Source organism: Bactrocera neohumeralis, chromosome 4, assembly GCF_024586455.1.
Source record: "Bactrocera neohumeralis isolate Rockhampton chromosome 4, APGP_CSIRO_Bneo_wtdbg2-racon-allhic-juicebox.fasta_v2, whole genome shotgun sequence".
NCBI lineage: Eukaryota > Metazoa > Arthropoda > Insecta > Diptera > Tephritidae > Bactrocera > Bactrocera neohumeralis.
Window position 1 is genome coordinate 34360491 of NC_065921.1, and position 24755 is coordinate 34385245.

Sequence of the window (24755 nt, forward strand, 5' to 3'; positions counted from 1 at the left end):
TGGGTGTGGCAATAGCAACCTCCCTTCGATGGCATTGAACATATGCATCAAGTTTCATTAAGACATCTTAATTCTTACTCAAGTTATCAGTTGCGTAGACGGATGGACGGAGAGTCACCTTTAATTCACCTCGTTTATTTATATAAGTAGATATAACTCTATATTTTTCTAGTTTAAAAATAAAATTAAGGTGAAAAAATTTATTATACTCTAAAGAAACATGTTGCGAGAGTATAAAAATCAAAAAGATACAAACATCTGTGAATACATTTATTTTTTAACGGAAATAAGTCATACAATTTTTGCCTTTTTGACATTTTGAAAACATATAAAATAGCTGTATTAATGTAATTATGCAATTTCTTAGAAAATTACCAGTGAATCTACTTAAACGAATTAATTATCGATTCATCGCTAATATCGAAGTACAAGGTCACGATTACGAGAAAAACGATCTTCCCCCGAAATTTGTAAAAGTGTTGCCACCTTCTAAATATGGCGGTGAATATTTTGTAACCCTACTAACGGGTTCATCGATCATCGGCAAGCAAGGCGCGCATTTCATCAAACATTTATTCGAGGTAGCTAAAGTTCCAGTGACGTTCGAAAAGATTCAATTGGGACCGGATGAAAACAAGTATCCCATGGAATATCTACAGTCGGTGCAACGCAATCGTCATGCAATACATGTTGACTTACAGCACGATCCCGACGAAAAACACAAACAACTGCTGCTCAACAACGATCTGGATTTGTATGTGGGTATAATACATGTGAATTCGATCGAGGGTTACAAATGTAGATACCCAGATGTGGATATGACGGTATTGATGCAGAATAATGCCGGTAACTTCTCGAAATTGGAATACACACCAGTACCGGGTATGGTGGAGACACTGAAAATTGTGCAGCAACGATATATTAAACGCTATTTCAACTTTGTGTTCCATTATGCCATTGAACATCGCCATGAGAAAGTCACTTTTGGTCACCAAGAATTGGAATTTCCTCTCTCTGACGGAATGTACAATAAGATTGCCTTGGAAATGTATAATGAAATGAAGCCGAATTTTGAATTTGAATTAATTCCGATTCATGATTTGGTGCGCAGTATTGTGATGAGACCTAAACGTTTCGACATAATCTGTACCACCGATCGATATGGGACATTTGTCGCCTCCATAGCAAGTGCAGTTTGTGGGGGTGCCAGTTTGTTTAGTTCTACTGAGCGTGGCGACCATCATGCTGTTTTTAAGCCTCTGCAGACCCGCCTGTCCGTAACTACCTCCAATGTGCTTAGTCCTTATGGAATTGTACGCGCTTGCATTGATTTATTAAAATATTTGGGGGAAATGGATTGCGCCCAAGTACTTTACGATGAACTAATGACGACGATGATTTGTCGCGATATTAGAACGAGAGAGTTCGGTGGCTCAGACTCGGGCGAATATGTCATTTGCGATATTGTTAATCGATTGAAATGCAAACACTATTGACCTGGAGCAAGTGCTTTTATCGCACTCAGCTTAAACATTTTTGGAAACTTAATTAATACTTTAAACCAATGTAATGTTTGTGCAAAATTAGTGATTACGTATATATGTATGTATATGTATTTATCCATTACAAAAACTAAACAAAAGTGAACGAAATTCTTAATTATACATACAAGTTGCGTTCCAAAGTAAACAGGACTTAAAAAAAACAGAACAAATGGTTTTTCGGCAAAATCAAAATAGTCTTCCCCTGCTTCAATACAGCTTTTTGCATGATGCAAAAGCATGTCGAACGAATGTTTTAGCTTGTTGGCCGGTATGGCCTTTACGTCTGCATAACCAAAAAGGAAGAAGTTCGGTCAAAATGCGATAAATCGATGTTTTGGAGATGTTCAATTCCATTTCCATGAATTTCAATGATGATTTCGGCTGATTTTTGATGAATTCACGCACAGTTTCGATGGAGTTTCCGGTGATCACGGATTTTGATTGGCCCACATGTTGATCGTCATTTATGTATGTCCTCACGACCACTTTGAAAACGTTGCAACCACTCGTGAACTCTGCTACGGGATAGGCAATCATCGGTTCAGTAAAAGTTTTACCAATTTTAAAACAAAATGTAATGTTGGCTCTTTGTTCGAAGCTCATTTTCGCACCGATAACACAAACATGCTGACACAATAACTTTACTTCCAATCAATGAAATGTTATAAAATTCTCACTGGAGAATCGATAAAGATAACAAATTCTACCGCACCAGTCGACAAATAGATGCCGCCACCGGGGGGCGCTGGATTCAAAAAGTCCTATTTACTTTGGAACGCACCTTGTATGTATCATAGATCATTTGGTACTTGGAAATATTTCTATTGAAGTCCTTTAAATACTCTCTCAAGAGAATTTCATATTTGAGACAGTATTTGCATGTTATCTTGGCCTCGCTCTGTTAACATCCTTAAAGCCCCTTTTTTTCAAACGTGATCAAATCTTGCATATAACTATAATGCTTATATATACATATACTTACATATACAGATATTACATATATTATTTGTATAAAAAAGTCGTGTTAGTTACCCAAGACTCAAGAACGGCTGAACGAATTTGTCTGAAAATTGGTGGGAGGTACGGCTGAACCAATTTGTCTGAAAATTGGTGGAAGGTAGCTTAGAATTCGAACGGACATGGGTTATTTTTCTCTTTATGTTAAGAGTCAAAACAACTCTTATATAAAACAAGTAAGGAATGGCTAAATTCGGGAGTATCAATTTGGGTATCTTCTTGACTTTTATTGAAAGCCATAAACTTAGACTTAATTTTATTGATATACTTGATATACGTGTGATACCTGATATTGACTCGAGCGAAGAGGCTGAATTTAATATACTGAGTTAATGTGGAAAACGTCAACCAGAGGATCAGATTTTATGATATTAGGGATATAAGGTTTAGGCCATGGACTAAACCAATTCCGTTTTAAGTCAGCGACAAATCACATAATTTTTAAGAAAACTTGTTTAGTAATTTAGTTACGCTAAAATGTCACACAATTTAATCAACCTGAACGATTTGAATATAGATGGAAAGTTTGGAAATAATAATAAGGGGTGTTATGGGTGCAGAGAAAAGAATGGACTGATTGCATTACGATTGAAGCGATTTTATCTATTTTTGCTAATACTACATATGTACTTTAACATGCCACAGATTTATAAAATGTTCTCAGAGTTTAATTCAAGTACCTCACACACACTCACCAATCATATGGAGTAAAGCCATCCGGATGTTCGAAAATTATAATGTCTTATTTATTTAAGGCGAAAAGATACACTGTTATGAGTAAAATACGCTCTCTCATTTCCTTTGAGATAACTCACATACTGCTTTGATCAAATTGAAAGGTGAATTTTTATTTATACTTCGCATGTTTTTCGAATCGGTAATTTTTATTTTATGTGAGTTGGTAGTATTGTTCGCGTCAAAATATTCTTTAGTATTTGAGATACGCGTTGTTTTGTGAGGCTCTAAAAGTGAATTCTTCGATTTTTACTATGCCTGAATTTATTGAATAAAGAAGTGCGATAATGTGTGAATGCGCAACCACCGCATTCGTCTGATTACCTTCGTGTAACTTCTGGCTATTCAGCAAATTCACATGGCCACTCCGAGGACACCGTTTTGACTCAATTGAGGATATATGTAAAAGCTGAATCGAAAAATACTCTGATGGCCATCACGACGAAGGATTTTTGTTGGCATAAGTGTATTGCAGCGGGAGGGGATTAGTTATAATAGTCTCTATTAATAATCTATTACCTTAAACTATCTTGTTCCAGAATGGAATAGCTGCGAAGCAAATGGGTCTGGTAGTGAACGAGGGCAAGACGAAATATCTCCCTCTCCCGTCATCAAACAACCGTCGTCTATCTTGGAACTAACGCAAACACCAACAACAACGTCAGCCTCAAAATCCCACGCAGGATATCTCTTGCCAACAGGTGATACTTTGGACTAATTGGCAATTGATATAAGTATACTTGTAAAGTCCTCTCTCGGCGAATAAAAACAAAACTCTATAAGTCACTCATTCCCGTCCTGCTATATGGTGCAGAGGCTTGGACGATGACAACATCTGATGAGTCGACGTTGCGTGTTTTTGAGAGAAAGATTTATAATCCTTTGCACGTTGGCCACGGCGAATACCGCATTCGTTGGAACGATGAGTTGTATGTGATATATGTATGTATACGACGACATTGACGCATGTAGATCAGCGAATTAAAAGACTGCGTCTACGCTGGCTAGGTCATGTCGTCCGAATGGACGCATACATTCTAGCTCTGAAAGTATTCGACGCAGTACCCGCCGGGGAAGTAAAGGAAGAGGAAGACCTCTACTCCGTTGGAAGAACCAGGCGGAGAAGAACCTGGCTTCGCTTGGAATCTCCAATTGGCACCACCTTGCAAAAAGAAGAAACGACTAGCGCGCTGTTGTTAACTCGTCTATAATCTACGCCAGTAAAGAATATACTATTTATAACTCATACACTGACCGATACATTCGGCAAAAGGTTTCTTAGAAAAACGAAAATCATTACATGTAATACCTATATGGGAGTTATGGTAGTATCGATGCTAACTTAGCTATTAACTATTATCATGCCACATACTAAAAAATTGTTCATATTTTAGACACTGAGAAATAACTCATAAAGTAACTCAGAAGTTCGAATATCTTTATATGTTAATATAAATTTGAATAAGGAATTTTGAATAATGCCAGGGAAAACCTATGAAGCCCCATAACTAACCACTAAATAAAGATATAGAGTTATAATTGTGTTATATCACCTATGAAATTCAATTATGTATGTATGTATTCGTTTATTGAGGATGTCATATTTTAGGTCAGCAGTCTTCTGATTATTAACTTTATCGAATCATTCGACGAAATGTTTATTGATTGATTACTACCGGTTTCGGATTTAATGTGAACAATCTTCAGATCATTTACTTTAGTTAACTAGTCCCCTTTCAAGTCTATGACAACCCCCGGTTGACCGTAACCCAGCAACCATCTCTTTTTTAACTCTAATACAACATATTCACCATAATCACCAGCAGGTGAAACCAATACACGATCGTTTCCGTCTTCTTACTTGAACTTTTGAATTTTCTTCAGATTGTGTTCATTTAATCGATGTAGGTAAGGGACGCTGAAAATATCTTGACTGACCGTGAGAATCAATAACGGAAAACTGGCCATTGCCGGGACTCTATTCTGAACATTGCAGTGATTATAAAGCAGAATCCCTTTGATTGCGGGTCAATCGTTGAAGGTAACCAAATGCCAACCATGCACCCAGATTGAAAAATCGTTGTTAACCCAGAGAACTTAAAATGTTAAATGTTTTAAGTTCTCTGGTTGAGCTCGGTTGTATGATATGATTCATGTACATAAATGCATCCTACGCGTGGCGCGTAAATTCAAAACGCCCAAGTAGACTAAAACGCTGTTATGATCACTTTTTCACGCACTCGCTCAAAAAATAATAATAATTAAAAAAAATCTTCGACTCAGGAGGAAACTAGGAAATCAGTGCATTTTCATGAAAATCAGGGAATCAGTGCCGAAGGTCAAAATCAGGGAATTTCCTGACAAATCAGGAAGTATGGAAACCCTAACCTTTGTATGCCTGAAAAACGAAGCATATAAATAAGCCTCTATAATTCTGGGAATCAGTTCTTTGGTCCGATGAAACAAAATACTGCGTTTTCGGAATTAAAAGGAGGCAATTGCTATATCTGTCTTCGACAGTAAAACACGGTGGCGGTGGAGTTTTGCTTGTCCTCGCAAAAATAAAGGCTGACATCACCGCCGTCCAAGAAATGCGATGGACGGGACAAGGACAGAGACGAGTAGGTCCTTGTGACATTTACTACAGTGGCCATATAAAGGAGCGTAATTTCGGTGTGGAATTCGTGGTGGGAGAGAGGCTCCGTCGCCGAGTACTATCATTCACTCCGGTGAATGAACGTCTAGCCACAGTCCGCATCAAAGCGAGGTTCTTCAACATTTCGCTGATTTGCGCCCACGCCCCGACGGAAGAGAAGGACGATGTGACCAAAGATGCCTTCTATGAGCGCTTGGAGCGCGCTTATGAGAGCTGCCCCCGCCACGATGTCAAAATTGTGCTTGGCGACTTTAACGTCAGGGTGGGCAAAGAAGGTATATTTGGCACTACGGTCGGTAAATTCAGCCTCCACGACGAAACATCCCCAAATGGGTTGAGGCTGATTGACTTCGCCGGGGCCCGAAATATGGTTCCAGCATAAGAAGATTCATCAAGCTACCTGGCTGTCTCCGGATCGAAAAACTACCAACCAGATCGATCATGTTGTGATAGATGGAAGACACGTCTCCAGTGATTTAGATGTGCGTGCGCTCCGAGGCCCTAACATCGACTCGGACCACTATCTTGTTGCAGCTAGGATTCGCACTCGCCTCTGTGCAGCAAAAAACGCACGCCAACAAACACAAGGAAGGTTCGACGTCGAGAAGCTGCAATCACAACAGACAGCCGAACGATTTTCTACTCGGCTTGCACTCCTGCTCACTGAGAGCACTAGTCAACAACTCGGTATAAGGGAATTGTGGGACGCCATTTCAAATTCCTTACGTACAGCTGCAACCGAAACCATTGGTTTTCGGAAAGAGCAAAAGAACAGCTGGTACGACGAGGAGTGCCGTGTCGCAGCGGAGAGAAAACAGGCTGCCTACCTCGCAACGTTACGATCGACCACTACACGTGCGGGATGGGATATATACCGAGAGTTGAAGAGGGAAGCGAGACTCATTTGCAGACAGAAGAAGAAAGAGGCCGAAATGCGTGAGTACGAAGAGCTTAATAAGCTGGCCGACAGGGGTAATGCACGAAAATTCTGCGAAAAAATAAGGCGGCTTACAGAAGGTTTCAAGACCGGAGCATACTCTTGTAGAGCCCCCAAAGGTGATCTAGTCTCTGATGCCCAGAGCATAGTTAAATTATGGAGGGAACACTTCTCCAGCCTGCTGAATGGCAGTGAACGCACAACACCAGGAGAAGGAGAACCCGATTCCCCAATCGATGACGATGGAGCAGACGTTCCATTACCCGATCATTAAGAAGTTCGAATAGCAATTGCCCGCCTCAAGAACAACAAAGCGGCAGGGGCCGACGGACAACCGGCCGAGCTATTCAAACACGGCGGCGAAGAACTGATAAGGAGCATGCATCATCTTCTTTGTAAAATATGGTCGGACGAAAGCATGCCCAACGATTGGAATTTAAGTGTGCTATGCCCAATCCATAAGAAAGGTGACCCCACAATCTGCGCCAACTACCGTGGGATTAGCCTCCTCAACATCGCATATAAGGTTCTATCGAGAGTATTGTGTGAAAGATTAAAGCCCACCGTCAACAAACTGATTGGACCTTATCAGTGTGGCTTCAGACCTGGAAAATCAACAACCGACCAGATATTCACCATGCGCCAAATCTTGGAAAAGACCCGTGAAAGGAGAATCGACACACACCACCTCTTCGTCGATTTCAAAGCTGCTTTCGACAGCACGAAAAGGAGCTGCCTTTATGCCGCGATGTCTGAATTTGGTATCCCCGCAAAACTAATACGGCTGTGTAAACTGACGTTGAGCAACACGAAAAGCTCCGTCAGGATCGGGAAGGACCTCTCCGAGCCGTTCGATACCAAACGAGGTTTCAGACAAGGCGAAGCACAGAAAATGGGTCTGGTAGTGAACGAGGGCAAAACGAAATATCTCCTGTCATCAAACAAACAGTCGTCGCACTCGCGACTTGGCTCTCACGTCACTGTTGACAGTCATAACTTTGAAATTGTAGATAATTTCGTCTATTTAGGAACCAGCATTAACACCACCAATAATGTCAGCCTGGAAATCCAACGCAGGATTGCTCTTGCCAACAGGTGCTACTTCGGACTGAGTAGGCAATTGAAAAGTAAAGTCCTCTCTCGACGAACAAAAGCTAAACTCTATAAGTCGCTCATAATTCCTGTCCTGCTATATGGTGCAGAGGCTTGGGCGATGACAGCAACCGATGAGTCGACGTTACGAATTTTCGAGAGAAAAATTCTGCGAAAGATTTATGGTCCTTTGCGCATTGGCCACGGCGAATATCGCATTCGATGGAACGATGAGCTGTACGAGATATACTTATGACGACATTGACATAGTTCAGCGAATTAAAAGACAGCGGCTACGCTAGCTAGGTCATGTTGTCCGGATGGACGAAAACGTTCCAGCTCTGAAAGTATTCGACGCAGTACCCGCCGGGGAAGCAGAGGAAGAGGAAGACCTCCACTCCGTTAGAAGGACCAAGTGGAGAAGGACCTGGCTTCGCTTGGAATATTCAAATGGCGCCACGTAGCGAAAAGAAGAAACGACTGGCGCGCTGTTGTTAACTCGGCTTTAATCGCGTAAGCGGTGTCTACGCCAATTAAGAAGAAGAAGAAGTTTTTGATTAAATTTTTTTAATCAGTAAATAAATTTTTCAAACTAAATTAATTCCCTTTAATCATAATAAAATTTTGATTAAATTAATTTTCAATCATTAATTAATCAAAGAATTGCGAAAAAAATTAATAATCGAATTAATTAAAAAAATATATTATTTCAATTGATTATTAATTTTAATCCCTTTTTAACAGCTCTGCATATAGTACACCTCCACAATCACCGGACCTGAGTCCTATACAAGGTGCGTTCCAAAATAAACAGGACTTTAAAAAAACAGAACAAATGGTTTTTTCACCAAAATCAATTTATTTTATTCAAAATAGTATCCTGTTTCAATACAGCTTTTTGCATGGTCCAAAAGCATGTCGAACGAGTGTTTTAGCTCGTTGGCCGGTATGGCCGCCAGTATGCTGGTGCAAACCTTTTGAATGGTCTCTATGTCTGCGTAACGCTTTCCTTTAATGGGCGAACGCATTTTTCCGAAAAGGAAGAAGTCACACGGCGCCATATCAGGTGAATACGGGGAGTGGTTAATGGTTAAAATGTGATTTTTGGTCAAATAATCGGTCATAAGCGTCCTTCGATCGTTGGATTCTAAGCAATTTTTGGTCGTCAGTCAATTTGTGCGGAACAAACCGTGCACACACCTTTCGTAAGTCCAAATGTTCGGTTAAAATGTAATAAATCGATGTTTCGGAGATGTTCAATTCCATTTCCGAAATTATTAAAATTTGTTATTTTTACTTTTATTTAACATTTTTGAACAAAAAAAATTCATTCATAAAAAAAAAATTAGAATACCATTTTGATTTCAACTCTAAAATTACGTGGACAAAACATATGCAACTCCGAGTTTGAGTTCAAGTAACACTGTTATAGCGGTATTTTTCCTTTACTATTGTGCTTCCACATTATAAATAATGGAATATCGTTAGTTTTTGTAAATGAAGTCTTTTGTTAATTCCGCCAAAAAACGTGGTTTTTGTTTTATTGAAAATGGCAGGAGACAAATTTGGAATTGAACTTTGGAAGAGAATTCTTTCTGATTTTGAGAAAGGAATGGCACAAAAAGCATTGCTACAAAATATGAAATGCACAAAAGCACAATTTCACGATTAGTAAAAAAATCGTTACAACAAAAGAAGTTTTTGTTATACACCGAGGCGGCCGCGTTCGCAAAACGAGCCAAAGGACAGACAATTGAATAGTACAATTAGCGAAAAAATCCTGAAATTGTCTCATCACAAATAATTAAAGGTTTATATTTGCAAATATCCACAAGAAGTGTACGTAGGCGCCTCTTAAAAGCTTCTCTAAGTGGTGGTCGTCCCTAGTACAAACCGATGGTTTCGGTAAAAAAAAGCCAAGCGTTTGAAATTCGCTAAAGGGCATCTAAGTTGGCCAATTAGTAAATGGAAAACGGTTCTATTCAGTGACAAGTCAAAGTTTAACTTAATAGGCAATGATGGAATGTCTTATGTGCAAAGGCCAGTAAATAAAAAATATGATCCTCGTCATTGCAAGATAGCAGTAAGGCATGGTGGAGGAAATGTAATGGTGTGGGGCTGCTTTTCTGCTAACGGAATCGAGCCATTATATAAAATTAATGGATTTTTGAATCAATACGACTTCAAATGTATTTTAGAGAGTATATTGTTGCACTATGCTGGATGGGAAATGCCATTCCGTTGAGACTTCCCACTGGACAATAGGGTGGGTCGATTCCGGACTTTTTTCAATTCGGGATTTCTAATAGTGCGGAAAAGTTGCCTTAGTACTTCCTGATTCCAATGCAACTTTTTGTTTTGAGATATGATTGCATCTTCAACCCCAACTCCGGCCTTGAAATTTCGGAAATTCGCCTAAAATCGTGAAATTGTCTACCTAGCGCCTGAAATACACATCTCATGGCAAAATGTATAAAACAAAAGTTATTTGTCACGTCATTTGCTACCGAAATGGTACAAGTGATCATGGCCGTAGGACGAACCGTTCCCAAAATACGAGCGAAAAGGCGGCGCGCCACAGCGCAAGGTGAAAATTGTTGCAGCTCTCAGCTAACCTGTATTGGTCACCCAGAACCCACCGCGTGGAGGTGGCTGCTCTTCGGGTTCCTCCCAAGCCCAACCCAACCAACCAACCATATGTCAGGCTTGTTTTAGTCTGAATCTGTGTCAAATTTATTGATAAAATCAGATTTTGTACTAAACTTAGGCACTTGTTGCCTAGATTTCAGTGTAGAGCGTAAAAAACGATCACGAGATTGGGGGCCAATAACTTTGGAAGATGCCTCTGTCACCAGTTTGACGGTTCTCTCGACTGCCACGGTGTGAGAGGGGAATTCACTAAATTTCCATACCTCTGCAGTGTCTCCCGATAGCCCTTTTATGAGTTCTTCGTTAGAAACTGAACAAAGAACTGGTGGAACAGTCAAGGTAATAGTCTTCCAGTTAATTATATCGTAATAATTATTAGCTTTGAAATTCAGCTTTGGCACTTTATTACATCTAACCCTTCCATTTACAGTGTCAGACTCTGCTTCTCTGGCTGCCAGAAGACGGTCAAGGGCCAACTTTCTGACTTCTATCCGTTCGTCAGTCATCATACTAAGGAGAATGTTTTCTGGAAGAGCAAAGAAAGCATTCTGTTGAATGGATGAATCGACAACCTTGCGCAGTTTAGCAGGTAAGTATCTCGACCTTTGAGTTGCAGCATAGAGATGGCGCGAGCCATCTTTGACTGAACTGTTGTATCTTATTGAGAACCACAAAGGTGAGTAAACTGTAAGTATGTACTTGACCAAAATCTTTATTTCCTTTGTTGGTTTGTCAGTAGAAATGTATAATCTCAGAATTCTATTTGCACAGGTGAGCCAGCGAGATTTGCACATGTTACCTGGATGCATCGACGCTAAATCTGAGGAATATTGACCGGAAATAACAGCTTCTGATATTTTATAGAGATAAGCTTGGTCTGTGCTAAGTTGGGTCGGATTAATAACCTCAGAAGGAAATTGGCAGGATGGAAAACTTTCAAATTTGACAACGGGCAACTTCTCACAATCAGGAAGCAGTTTACCTATGTCGCCAGAGAATGTATTTGGACTCTTTGAGACACCATCTATGTGTTCGAAAGGAGCACGAAATGGAAGTTCGTTGAAATGTAGAAGACAAACAACCCACTGTGATGGCCTACCTATTCTTTCTTCTAGTTTCCTAATGATTCCACCTTTCCAACTTGTGTTCGTGTTGGTGCCATCAGCACCGACAACTTCTAGACGTTTCACATCAACTGAATTGTCTTGTAAATGTTGCCATATAGTTTGCGTCTCATCCTCAGCTGACCCGGAAGGAGAGGTGACGTGGCCAAAGTAATGACAATCAGGTTCCGCTATAAGAGAAATATGTTCTTCTTTTACAGTGTCGCGGTAGTACTTTTCACCTTCGCTGACTTGTGTAAGTGTATTGTCTTTGCGGCCGTCAAAATACAGCCCATATACAGAGTCAGTACTTTCGGTGTTTTGGAGCTTAACTCCAACACTTTTTTTTGCCCGACTAATCTTGCATTTGTCAGTGACAAAGCTAGCCTGATCCTCTGTTTGGCATCCAGAAAAGCAGATGAAACATTCAAGGCCGCTGCTCTATCACTTACTCCAAATCTTTGGGCAGCTAAAGCAGTGTGTTCTAATACTAGTGTGTTTTGTTTGGTTTTAGAGGATGGAAGAGAAAATTCACCATCAGCATCGTTTTTGGAAGAATCCATGTGCGACGCACCTACATTGTTGTCGTCTGTATGAGAGTCTGGCTGATTTGAATGGTCACGTGTTCGTGTTCTAATGTCTTCTTTACTTTCATTTTTCTTTGTAATCTTTTTTGTTTCAGGTAGATCAACACTTCCAATGCGACCAATTCTTCTGGATCTCTGGTCCAAGAGAAATGGTTGTTCATTTCTCTTCCTTTGGACAAGTGCAAGAAGAAAAATAAATGCATTTACAAGCAGCAAAGTCAAATAATTTTCCGGCAGAAGAGACAAAGTCGCCTCTTTTAGAGCTCAAACCTATTGGGTTCCTTAAAAACATTTGTTTAAGAGTCAGAAATTTCTTATGGTATGTGGTGAGCATTTGTACAACTCTGGTGTGTGAAACTATCGGAATAGATGACTTTTGGAAAGTATTTTCAACCTTTTTTGCAACTATTTCTGTAACCTCTTTACTCCTAGTCGCCCTATACGAAATCTTTCAAACTGATAACACAAAAGAACATCCTGGTAAGTAGGTAACTGGGACTCAGAGAGATTGTACGGATATATACCAAACACAGGACATTTCTGTCTAAATTTAAATTTACATACAGACATTTTGAGTTCTGTGTTCTGTTGAGAGAATATAAGTGATAGCACTCGGCGAAATCAACGACAAGAGTGAAGGAACTCGATGAAAAAATATTTATGTGGAGAGCAGTCCGAACGTGTCGTATGGCGCAGGGAAATGAATAAAGTGATAGAACTCGGCGAATTCACCGACAAGAGTGAAGGAACTCGATGAAAAAATATTTGTGTGGAGACCTATCCGAACGTGTCCTTTAGCATAGGTGAATGAATGTGAGTGATAGCACTCGGCGAAATCAACGTCAAGAAGTGTGGCCGCAAGCCGATTTTCACCTTGCGCTGTGGTGCGCCGCATTTTTGCTCGTATCTCGGGAACAGTTCGTCCTACGGCCATGATCACTCATACCATTTCGGTAGCAAATGACGTGACAAATAACTTTTGTTTTATACATTTTGCCAAGAGATGCGTATTTCAGGCGCTAGGTAGACAATTTCACGATTTTAGGCGAATTTCCGAAATTTCAAGGCCGGAGTTGGGGTTGAAGATGCAATCCGATCTCAAAACAGAAAGTGGCATTGGAATCAGGAAGTACTAAGGCAACTTTTCCGCACCATTAGAAATCCCGAATCGAAAAAAGTCCGGAATCGACCCACCCTACTGGACAATGACCCAAAGCAATCGGCTAAAGTAGTGTCAAGTCTTGGTTTGAAGCAAACAAAGTTAATGTTATGAAAAGGCCACCACATTCCCCAGATCTCTACCCTATTAAGAACTTTACGGAGCTGGTTAATAGGCGCGTAGATAGGACTAATCTTAAAAATAGAGATGAACTTTTTAAAGAACTTCAAGAAGCTCGGAAATCGATTCTGATGAAAATCATAGAAAATTTAATTGCCTCAATCCCGAGAAGATGTGCGGAAGTGATAAAAAAACAATGGATTTGGAACAAAATATTAGTAAATCCTATTATTTACCATTGTTTCCAGAAAGTTGCATATGTTTTGTCCACGTAATTTTAGAGTTGAAATCAAAATGGTATTCTTATTTCTTTTTTATGAATGAAATTTTTTTGTTTAAAATCGTTAAATAAAAGTAAAAATACCAAATTTTAATAATTTCGTATATAATCGACGGTCTGCAAAGGTTATTGGTAAAATATAAGTATACACTTTTTCTAAACTAATGTATTGGTTGCATATATTATGGCCACCACTGTACATATGTATGTATATTGTTTTTCTTCAGTTTAACTTATTTTTTTATTCGGTTATATTTACGTACAGTATTTGAAGAGAATTAGTACAAAAAACCAGCAAATTCAATCCAAAAACAAAGAAAAAAACTACAGAAACAAATATCATTAAATTTTGTTAGTGTCAAGAAACTCTTTTCACAAGTGATGACACGGTTTCTTATACTAAGTATATTAAGTAATAATTTGGATTTAATGTACAATTAATAATTAGTATGATAACCTTTAGCATTTATAACACATTGTAGTTTTTTTTTCCATGGAATGAATTAACTTTTCCATATTGTAGCTGCTAGATATATTCTGCCATTCTCCAGAATTGTGGTTTTAAGTGCTGTCATGTTTTTTGGCTGCCGTTTAGCGACTTTTTAAATACGCCCACAAATTTTCTATGTGGTTTAAGTCCGGACTCTGAGCAGATGTATCTATTACTTTGCCGCAATTATATAGGAGCCACATCTTCACATTATACTCCTTATGTTTAGGGTCGTTAACTTGATTAAACTTGAAATTTGGCTTATTGTCTGTTACAAATCCAAAATTTACAGCACTGCTTAATAAATTGGCTTTTAAAATATTTAAGTATTGTTGTGCATCCATAGTGTTTTCTATGAAAGCCAAATTTCCTACTCCTTTACATGAGATGCATCCCCAAATCATGACGGACAATTTGCCAAATTTCACAGTAGGAATGATGTTACGTCTTTCTAGTGAAGTTAACGCCTTGCGCCACACTCTAGTAGGTCCATCGTTGTAATACAACATCATCTTGGTCTCGTCGCAAAATATGACATTATCCCAAAAGTTCACAGGTTCCGAAGTTAGCTTCATAGCAAACAAAAAACGTTTCTCAACATTTCGTGCAGACAGAAATGTTTTTTGGTTGTTGATCTTTATGCATATTCGTGTCGAAGAATGGATGGGCGTACAGTTTCATGAGAAACCTGAATATTGCATTCTTCGTTGAGCTCTTTCGTCAGAACCCTAACCGAAACTTTTTGGATTTTGATCAAATTTCCGAATCATTAAGCGTTGTGCAGTTTAGTAATTTTTGGCTTAGGACCTCCGAACAAAAAAAAAAGTTAAGCTGAAATAAAAAGCAATACATACAATGTATATTTTTCTAATGAAGTTGAAAAAATGTGATTATTTTTCAAGTGTAAACTCATTCTTGACAAACTGTAGACGGCGCCACCGAGGTTTAGATTCAAAAAGTCCTGTTTATTTTGGAACGCACCTTGTAGAGCACTTGTGGGCTCTGTTGGAACAGAGAAACTCACACCATTACTAGCAAGGAGATGCTGAAAAATGTCATCCTGGAAGAATGGTCCAATATATCCGCAGAAAGGACAATAAAACTTGTACATTACATGCGTAAAATGGGGTTATCCTACTAGTTACTAATTATTTTTATATTTATTGTCTTAAACATTTTTTATAATATGAGGGAAGACTTTCTCTGATGCCTATTTATGGAATTCATTACAAAAACTGTCCTATTTTTTTTAATCAAATAAAATATTGTTTAAAAACGTTTTGTGTTTACTTTTTACCGAAAATAATGGATGTATACTTATGTAATTATTTCACAACCTTTTTATACTCTTGCAACATGTTGTTACAAAGTTTAATATTGTTCTTCACCATAATGGTAGTTTGCACCGCCTAAACCTAATTAAGATAGTTTTGAAGTTATATATGTACATACATATGTATACTTATAAATGATCAGAATAATCAGACGAGTTAAATTTCGAGTGACTGTGCGTCTGTCCGTCCGTTCGCCTGTGCAAGCGATAGCTAAATTATATAACCATACACAATTTACACTTACATATGTACATATGTATATCTCAATGAAACTTCATACACGTATTCCTTGGCAAAAAAGTGAAGAAGACTCCATAGATGGCCCTAATAAGACTACTGCCACACCTACAAAGTGCCATTAATCCAAAACTTATAAAATTCCATAACTTAGCACTAAATTAAGGGTATTTCAGCATCGAAGAACATCTGTGGGCTGAAAATTTTGTAAAAATGGCGAACCTCAAATAGGTTTGAAGTAAATACTTATCTTCAAATCATTAAAGCTTTAACAAACTTAGAGCACTCCCCATATAAACACTATAAATTAATAACTGTATACGTCAGATATTTTAAATTTAACTCTTTCGAAGGTACAAGGGAGCTCTGTAGGAGCCGTGGTCAAAATCCATATCTCGGGACCAACTTCTTTTAATCGAATTCGGTGTGTATTAGTTCCCTAACATTCTTACATTACGATGTGAACAGACGAAAACACGCTTACTTCCCATATAACCAAATTTGCATTCCATATGATTCTTTCACTTTTCACAATATAAATCAACCAGCCATGAATATGTTCGGATAAAACATTGCACAAATATTCCATTTGTGTATGCCATCTCTAGTCCAATTGGTAGCTCCATATACCGAGTAACTAGACCACACTTCACATGATGACATTTCGCCGAAAGTTTCAGCAGAATTCTTTACTAATAACAATGTATTTTTGTCTTTAAAACGGATAAAATCGGGTGAGAACTTGTCCATATACAACAAATTTCAACGTATTTATTATATTCACTATTTCGTCGAACAACGAAGTTGAACCGTTTCGCTACATTTTTTAATGTTGCCAAAATCGGAAGATATTTAGGTGGCTTTGACCTCTCGAATTTATAAGAGTAAGAAATGTTCTAACCTTAGCCCGTTCCTTACTTGTTTGACAATTAGCTTACGTCAGAAAGCTTAGCGGCTGCCCTAAGGTAATTAGGTACATACTATCTTATTGGTAGGTACAATTCCAGGTAAGCGGTTAAAAAATTCAGTTCTAATATTCAATTTACCGGCCGACACTTAAGCACGATATTTAGCTTGTTAAGTAGATTATCTCACTAATCTATTAGGTTTAACAATACACAATTTACACTTGTTAATCTCTGAGGAGATTTGAAGCTAATCGAACCCTTCCTGTAAATGTAAGCAAACAAATGAATTAAAAGCAATGCATCTAAAATAAAAACCAAATTCGGTAAATAACTGTATCTCGATATTCCTACGTTATGGTACGAAAATGAACGAAATCAGACCAAAACCACGACTATTTCCAATATAACTTACATTGTGAGTACAGTACCCGGAAATTTTATATAAAACGTAAAATATTTAATAGTTCACTAATATGTATGTATGTACATATTTATTTTGTCGTCTTCAATACTATCCCCACCTGTTGTAATACACGCATGCCAACATTTTTTCCAGTCCTCGCAACTCTTTTGATAAACACGTTTTGGGATAGCCTTCAGCTCCTTCGTCGATTTTTGTTTTATCTTTTCGATAGACTGAAAACGGGTTCCACGAAGCAGTAATTTCAGTTTATGGAACAAAAAAAAATCACACGGAGCTAAATCTGGTAAGAACGGTGGTTGATGGATGGAAGGTTTTCATGCGTTGATAGATGGTATTCTTGCGTTTTTATACCCTGAAATATATATACTTATATGGTATATTAGGTTTGCCACGAAGTTTGTAACCAGAAGGAAGCGTCGGAAACCCTATAAAGTATATATGTAAGTATAAATGATCAGTATGTTGAGCTAAGTCGATGTAGCCGTGTCCGTCTGTCTGTCTGTCTTTCCGTCTATCTGTATATATACGAACTATACCCTCAGTTTTTAAGATGTCGTTTTGAAATTTTGTAAACGTCATTTTCTCTTCAAGAAGCTGCTCATTTGTCGGAACTGCCGATATCGGATCGCTATAATATATAGCTGCCATACAAACTTTCACATTTGACAATGTACATACATATCTTCACAAAAGTTGGCACAATTTGATTTCTAAAATAATAATGTAATATACGAAGAAACTGTTTAGATAGCATATACATAGCTGCTATACAAACTGAACGATCGGAATCAAATGCTTGCATTGGAAACTTCCTCATTTGACGATATATCTTCACGAAATTTGATATGAGTTATTGTTCATAGAAATAATGTAATATCGGTAGAAATTGTTTAGATCGGCTCACTATAGCATATAGTTGCCATAAAACCCGAGCGATCAGAATCAAGGGCTTATATGGAAAACTTTCGCATTTAACGTGGTATCTTCACGAAATTTGACATGGATTACTGTAATAACATAATCTCTGAAAAATTGTTCAGATGGGATTACGATAGCATATAAGTAGCTTCCATACAAACTGGACACATAGTTACTAAAAGAAATGCACCTGTGAAGGGTATATTAGCTTCGGTGCAGCCGAAGTTATCGTTTTTTCTTGTTAGCTTTAAATTCGGTCATAATCGTGTCAAATTCATAATGCACCAAACCACTAATATCGAAAAAACAATGGGTATCACCTTGATTTTTGAGCGGCTTTGGCGTGGTTTTTTGGCTTTGACTCTGAGCAAAACATGTTCTGTAATATTCATTAAGATAACTGAAATATTGGCCGGTATATCCAGTATAAAGCCACTTGGAAGTTCGAAAATCTTTATACATGGTATATAGGGCATCAAGGCAGTATTGACTTGATTCAACCGATTTTTAATACACAGAGTTTGTCAAAAAAAGATTCTCTCTGAATTTCAATTGTATATCTCACACATTGACCGATTTTTTCGGTCAAAAGTCATTTACAGACACTGAGATACACATATTCGGTATCTAGGAGTTCGAACATTTTTGTTTGGACTTGGAGAACTTTTAATCATAAGGTTTCATACATAAAAGGAATTATTAGTGCAAAATTTGTGTAGTGCAAAGTGATGAATCAAATAGAATTTAAAATTTTGTTGTATGGGAAGTTAGCGTGGTTGATGTCCGATTTCACCCATTTTCGCACTGTAATACAGTGGGCACCAGGAAATAAAACTTAATAGACCATAATACATTTATTGCGGCTTTGTATTTCGATAGAAAATGAAAGCCGAGGTATAAAAGGTATTGTATAATATATGGACATATGTATATTTTTTTTGTATTTAAACAACATAATTTTACTTATTTAGAAGCATGTTATAAAAACATGTGAAAGAGTCATCAAAACCTGAATCTACAGCATACTGATCTAAGAAAACTTGCTAAAGTCGTTCAAGCTGTTCCAACAACCCAGAGCGGACATTTGGTGCATTATCACTTACATATGTAAGCATGTATTTTAAAGAAACATCGCTCAAAACTAAATGGAAAACTGCATACATCGTATCATGTCAGTTCATAGTGTTCCGACGATTGTTTGAATTGAAGTGAAACTTTGGGTAAACTGTAAGTAAATCTACGAGTAAATCTATGCAATCATTGAAGCATGAGTTTGCATCACTTCTTGTATTTTCCGCTGATACGAACGTTCATAAACAAATCAGGTATAAGCTGATCTATGGACTATTATGTGAAATTCAATACCGCAGAAATTACTTAACCAATTTCAACCAAATTTAGTTGTGTGATTTTATCCTATTATTACTATTGCAGACTATGGAAATGGGTTGACAACCAGGCCTACTTCCCGGATAACAAATTTTTAAAATACTTTCATTTTACAGTAAACAAATCAAATAGAAATAAAGTTATTAGAATACAATTTTGCATTATGTATTTAATCTAACTCACAAAAATTGTCGAAATCGAACCGTAACTATTCAAGGATCCAGGCAGCAAATATGTGGACACCAGTGCATATGGCTAAATTTTTACCGAATATGTCGGTAAATTATGGTGAAGAAATTCGGGAATAGTATAATTGTGATAACAACGCGCTCTTGTGTCAAAAATTGTTAAAATCGGTTCAAACTTCACCCCCAAACACCTAATATGACTATTTTCGAACTTACGGTTGACTTTATACCGTATCCATCGGTCAATAGGTTAGAAATCTTAATTAAATTCATAACCTCTTCCTAATAATAGTGTATCTTCTTGCCTGTGATGCCCAACCTATTCCAGTATGATAGCGCCTCAAAATTAGCGTTTTGTGTGACATTTTGCTTTGTAGCCAGATCATTCAATAAACACATAAACTTTTTAAATATAGTACTTATTTATCATTATATGGATTAGCTCTGAAAAGTTCGTACTTTTAGTAGTTGTTTATTGAAAGGAGATGATTTGCTACATCACAACATAAAAAAATTCATCAAATACACTTAAATTTTGAGTTTTCTTAAATTTCGTTCCTTTCACATAAGTATATTTTTAGCAGAATTTCGATCTGGCCTTTCCAGTCATTCCAATTACTAGGAATAAAGAGATGTCCAACTTATTCGAATGTGAGAGCGCTTCAAAATTAGCGTTTTTTATAACATTTTCCATTATGGCCAGATTGAACAAAATAATAATTTGTGGGCATTTAAATTGAAACACCCAACAATTAGTATGAATAAAAATTACTATATAGTGGTTATTTATTATATGGAGAAACTATTTAAATCTTTTTAAAGTATATTAGAACAACTGACTTTTGACCTTTCAATACCTAATGAAAGGATTTAAGCTTGTTAGCTCTCAATCATTAAATGTTTTTAATCATTTTCCATTGAAAATAATACTATGATGCTTCAAATTACAAAACGTTTCATCAAATATCTTTAAATTTCACAAATTTATTTAATTTTCATTGTTTTACATTTTTTATAAGTGGTCTTGAACGATGCAACAAATCCCTCCGTTTACATATTTTTTTGATAAGATTTCAATCTGGCCATCGCTCGTTTCCAATTGATAAACGTCAAAACCTACTGAACTCGATTAACTGTCAAAGTTCAGTAGGTTTTGACGTTTAGCAATTGCTCTCTCACTGGAAGTGATTATCTCTGAAAATTACGATACGCCAGTCAACTGTCAATGACAGGTAGTTTTCTCTCATTTCCAATGGCAAGGGAGTCGTCTTATTATCTTTGCTTCTTGTTGTGTGGTGTAATAATTTAAAATTGTTTAAATTTGAAAAAATTTTAAAATGCCACGAATTCGAAAATGTTGTGTGCGTGGGTGTAATAACGATAACAAAAAATGCAATGTGTTCATTTGGCCGAAAAATGAAAAAATCGCAAGAAAGTGGTGCCGAAATCTAGGCTTCGAGGGAAGAAAAATAGCCATCACAAACACGTTTGTTTGTGCAATGCATTTTGAGGATTATGCACTAGGGGCTAAGAGATTAAAAATTGGAGCTGTTCCTACTCTAAAACTTGGTAAATAACTATTCATCGTAACATATTTAATATAAGTATGTACATAAATGTTTTGTGATATTGCCAGGGACAATATATGTATGTGCATATACTATATGTACATATATATGTGTATATAAGTATGTATGTTTGTATATTTATGTAGACTCACATGCAATTTCTTTGCTGTTGGCGAGATTTATTTCATGTGACATTTTTTTGTTTATATTCGCATAATATGGAAAAATCACAAGATATACATACTTATGTATGTATGTAAGTATACAAGATCACAAGATACATACATACATAATTCTTAATTTAAATATAAATTATGTTTAATAAATAATTATATAGATATATTATTTATATACCACATAATAATAGGAAAATCTGATGATGCTGTTTACTTGTCAATAAAGAAGAGTAATGAAGTACGGACCTGCTGTGCTAAGGGATGTCCATCGGATGAAAAAGGCATACTTTTTGCATTCCCCGATGATGAGATTGACTTCGATAACTGGGTTTTAGCGTTAAAAATAAGTACATCATACTCCGACCGAAGAAAGTTATTTATTTGTGACCGTCATTTTGATGTGGACTCTATTATAAATAAGAAACTTAAGGAAGGAGCTATCCCGAAGCATAATTTATTTTATGAAACTGTAGGTAATTGTAGCAGCTTTTCTTCGAATAGAGTCCTTCAACCTACTAAACGTCAGTAGTCATATACTAATCAGAAAGGATAGGGGAATACTTAAGTTTGGAGGACTTCAAATTATATTGGGATCTCGAGGTGAAACGTTAACAATACAATGTTTCCTCCAGCCTTGATTCCTCAAAATATGTTCAAGAATCTTGCGCATGGATTGCGCGAGCTTGTCAGCAGAGTGCTGATAAGCAAAATCAACGCATAAATGCGCTCAGGTAGGAGAACAGGATTTTAAAACAAGAATTATTTGAGTTAAGGAATTGGGCAATTATTACATCCAAAAATTGCTGATGAGAATGCAATAAGTCTTGGTAGAAAGAGTGTGAATTCATAAAGTACATAAACTGAAGATTAGAACAATTTAGTGCATTTAAATAATTTAAAATGTCAAAGAAATCTTCAAGCACGAACAAATCTGTTCAATACTAATCCACGAGATTGTAATTAAAACAATTTTTTTTAATAAAAGTAATGTCATCGGCGTTTTCGTTAACAAAGGGGACGGGAAAAAAGGAATTAAATGCAACCGACAATGCAGTTTTTTCTATGTTAGCCTACGTGAAAAGTTCTTTGCCTATATGACTATTGCCATTTGGTTAAGTCGGTTAGGAAAAATTTCTTAAAGGAAGACTTTAAAATTATCGGTGCATGCAATCGATGGTGGGAGTTATAATTGTAAAATATGTCTGTAGTTGAGATGCTCCCACAATGTGGAACCCACATATGTATGTATGTACATATGTATGTATATCCCAGTAATTAAAAAAATGGTCCTTTCAAGATGGCATCGACATGGAATTCAGGCAGGGATTATTACGTACTATTCAAATGCGCCAAAGTGACATACATAGTATGTAATTGTTTGTGAAGCGCATGAACGACTTAATCGATTGCAATATTTATCATAACAATAACAGCTATGATGAATTTAACAATAGAAACCTCGGTTTTTACGGATAGTGGATAGAACTAAAAAATACTTTAGCGGAATGGTTTTTAGAAACTCTTTAATGCCTAAACTATCGACAACAACTGTTAAAATCTTTAGTAACAGTACTCTTATTTAAAAATGAGAAATGGTTGGTTGAAGAAAAGCTGCAAGAAAACATTTACCTACTTTAGAATAATAAATTAAAAAATTTAACAAAAGCAACGGGATTATGTAGTACTTATTTTGGATTAATGGCACTGAGTACAAGGCGCGTGTTTGTGTAAGTGATAAATCAATACATTAGAGCGGGTCGCTTTTCTATAAAATCGCTTATAGGGAAAATGAAAATTTCCCACATACGCGATTTTTAAGTATTTTTGGCTCCATGTAAATCAATCCGCTCTATATATGTACATAAACATTATTAATATTTATTTAATATTTTAATTTTTCTTCCACATTTAGATGTGCTGCCTTCATAAATACAGTTTGCAAAAATACGTTTTTTTCCTTGCGTAACAGTTGTTTAATTTGTTATGCTTTGATTTTTTGCGGTAGAAATAACGGACACAACAACGTACATATGTATGTATGTAAGTATTGTTTTTATGAGGTAATTATGTATTTCATATATTTACAATTTATTTACATATATTTATAGTGATAAAAAGCGGAACCACGAAAGAAATATTATTTTTATGGAAGCAGAGTTTAGTGCCAAAAAATGAAAAGGAAGACGAGTTGAGCGAATATACATATTACGTGACATTAAGGAAATTTCAAACAAAATTCCATTTTATCGGGATCCGTCAAATTGGGGTATTTTTAAAAAGTTAGATGAGATCTTCGGCAGCCGCAGGTGTCTAGTAAAATTATCAGAAATTCGTTGTGGAATATTTAATAAACGAGGAACCAGTGGCATCCACCGATAATCAATCTGGCATTAAACCTTCGAATATCACCACTCCGAGAAGTGTTAGTATTTTATATTATAAGTAAAAGTATCTTAAGTCAGATACTTTTACAATGAAGAAATTGTCGGATTTAGAGAGAATGAAAATCTCGGCTGAATCCAAGAAAATTCTTACCTTGCTTCAGAAAATTGTTGAAAATTCACAATAATATACTTAAGTTGAATCGTTTAAGTGAATTCGTTTAAATATGAAATAATAAATCTTTGAACCAGATTTTTTTCAACGACAAATGCTTGTTGCAAAGATTGAGTTTAGTTTAGAAGTTACTATGTAGTTTTTTATGTATTTAAAATATACTTACGTTAGTAGAAGATAGTTAAAATTAATTTTAATTGTAGTGCAGTTTTATTGCACATGATGTGGTTATTTAAAAAAAAACACATACGTAATAGAAAACATTCGTGAGCATTTGTAGTTGATAAGAAAGAAAATTCGCAAGTCATGTGCAACTAATTCTAATTTTCCTAATTTAAAAAGCAAATAATTTATATTAATTTATTAAGTCTAATTCCAGTGTTTTCTATTTTTCCATATAAATTTTTATTTACGTTAAGAATTAATGAGTACTTGTTATTTTAGATTATATGTGCAAACATAAATTTTTAAAAATAAATTTATTTGCCTTTAATTTTATCATATTTGAGGTTTTGCCACTAGATAAGCTAAAAATTTTTTGTTTTTACCACCAGCTGGTGTTCATTTCGTTTAGGTATAGCAGCCAAAAATAGAAATACATATGTACATATGTATGTAAGTACATAAATATGTACATAAGTGCCCGAATTTGGCATGGTCTGTTTTTACAGCTGTAGGCATTATATAC

General features: G+C 36.5%; 2 protein-coding genes and 1 long non-coding RNA gene across 3 annotated transcripts in view; all 3 read left to right on the forward strand.

Moving 5' to 3' along the window:
• Positions 1–288: 288 nt before the first annotated feature.
• LOC126755240 (uncharacterized) lies at positions 289–1541 on the forward strand. The gene has a single exon (XM_050467663.1). It carries the CDS (start codon positions 354–356, stop codon positions 1494–1496), a length of 1143 nt encoding a protein of 380 aa, XP_050323620.1. The 5' UTR covers positions 289–353; the 3' UTR covers positions 1497–1541.
• Positions 1542–21013: 19472 nt separating this feature from the next.
• The window catches only part of LOC126754799 (uncharacterized), a 16433-nt gene continuing 12691 nt past the window's right edge, over positions 21014–24755 (forward strand). The window contains exons 1-3 of the mRNA XM_050466926.1: positions 21014–21336; positions 21703–22039; positions 22144–22242. Coding sequence (XP_050322883.1) covers positions 21105–21336; positions 21703–22039; positions 22144–22242 — 668 coding nt within the window. The 5' untranslated portion in view covers positions 21014–21104. The remainder of the gene's footprint in view (positions 21337–21702; positions 22040–22143; positions 22243–24755) is intronic.
• LOC126755248 (uncharacterized) lies at positions 22052–24545 on the forward strand. Its single transcript, XR_007666471.1, has 3 exons — positions 22052–23238; positions 23424–23551; positions 23620–24545. It is a non-coding gene; the product is annotated as an uncharacterized LOC126755248 (long non-coding RNA).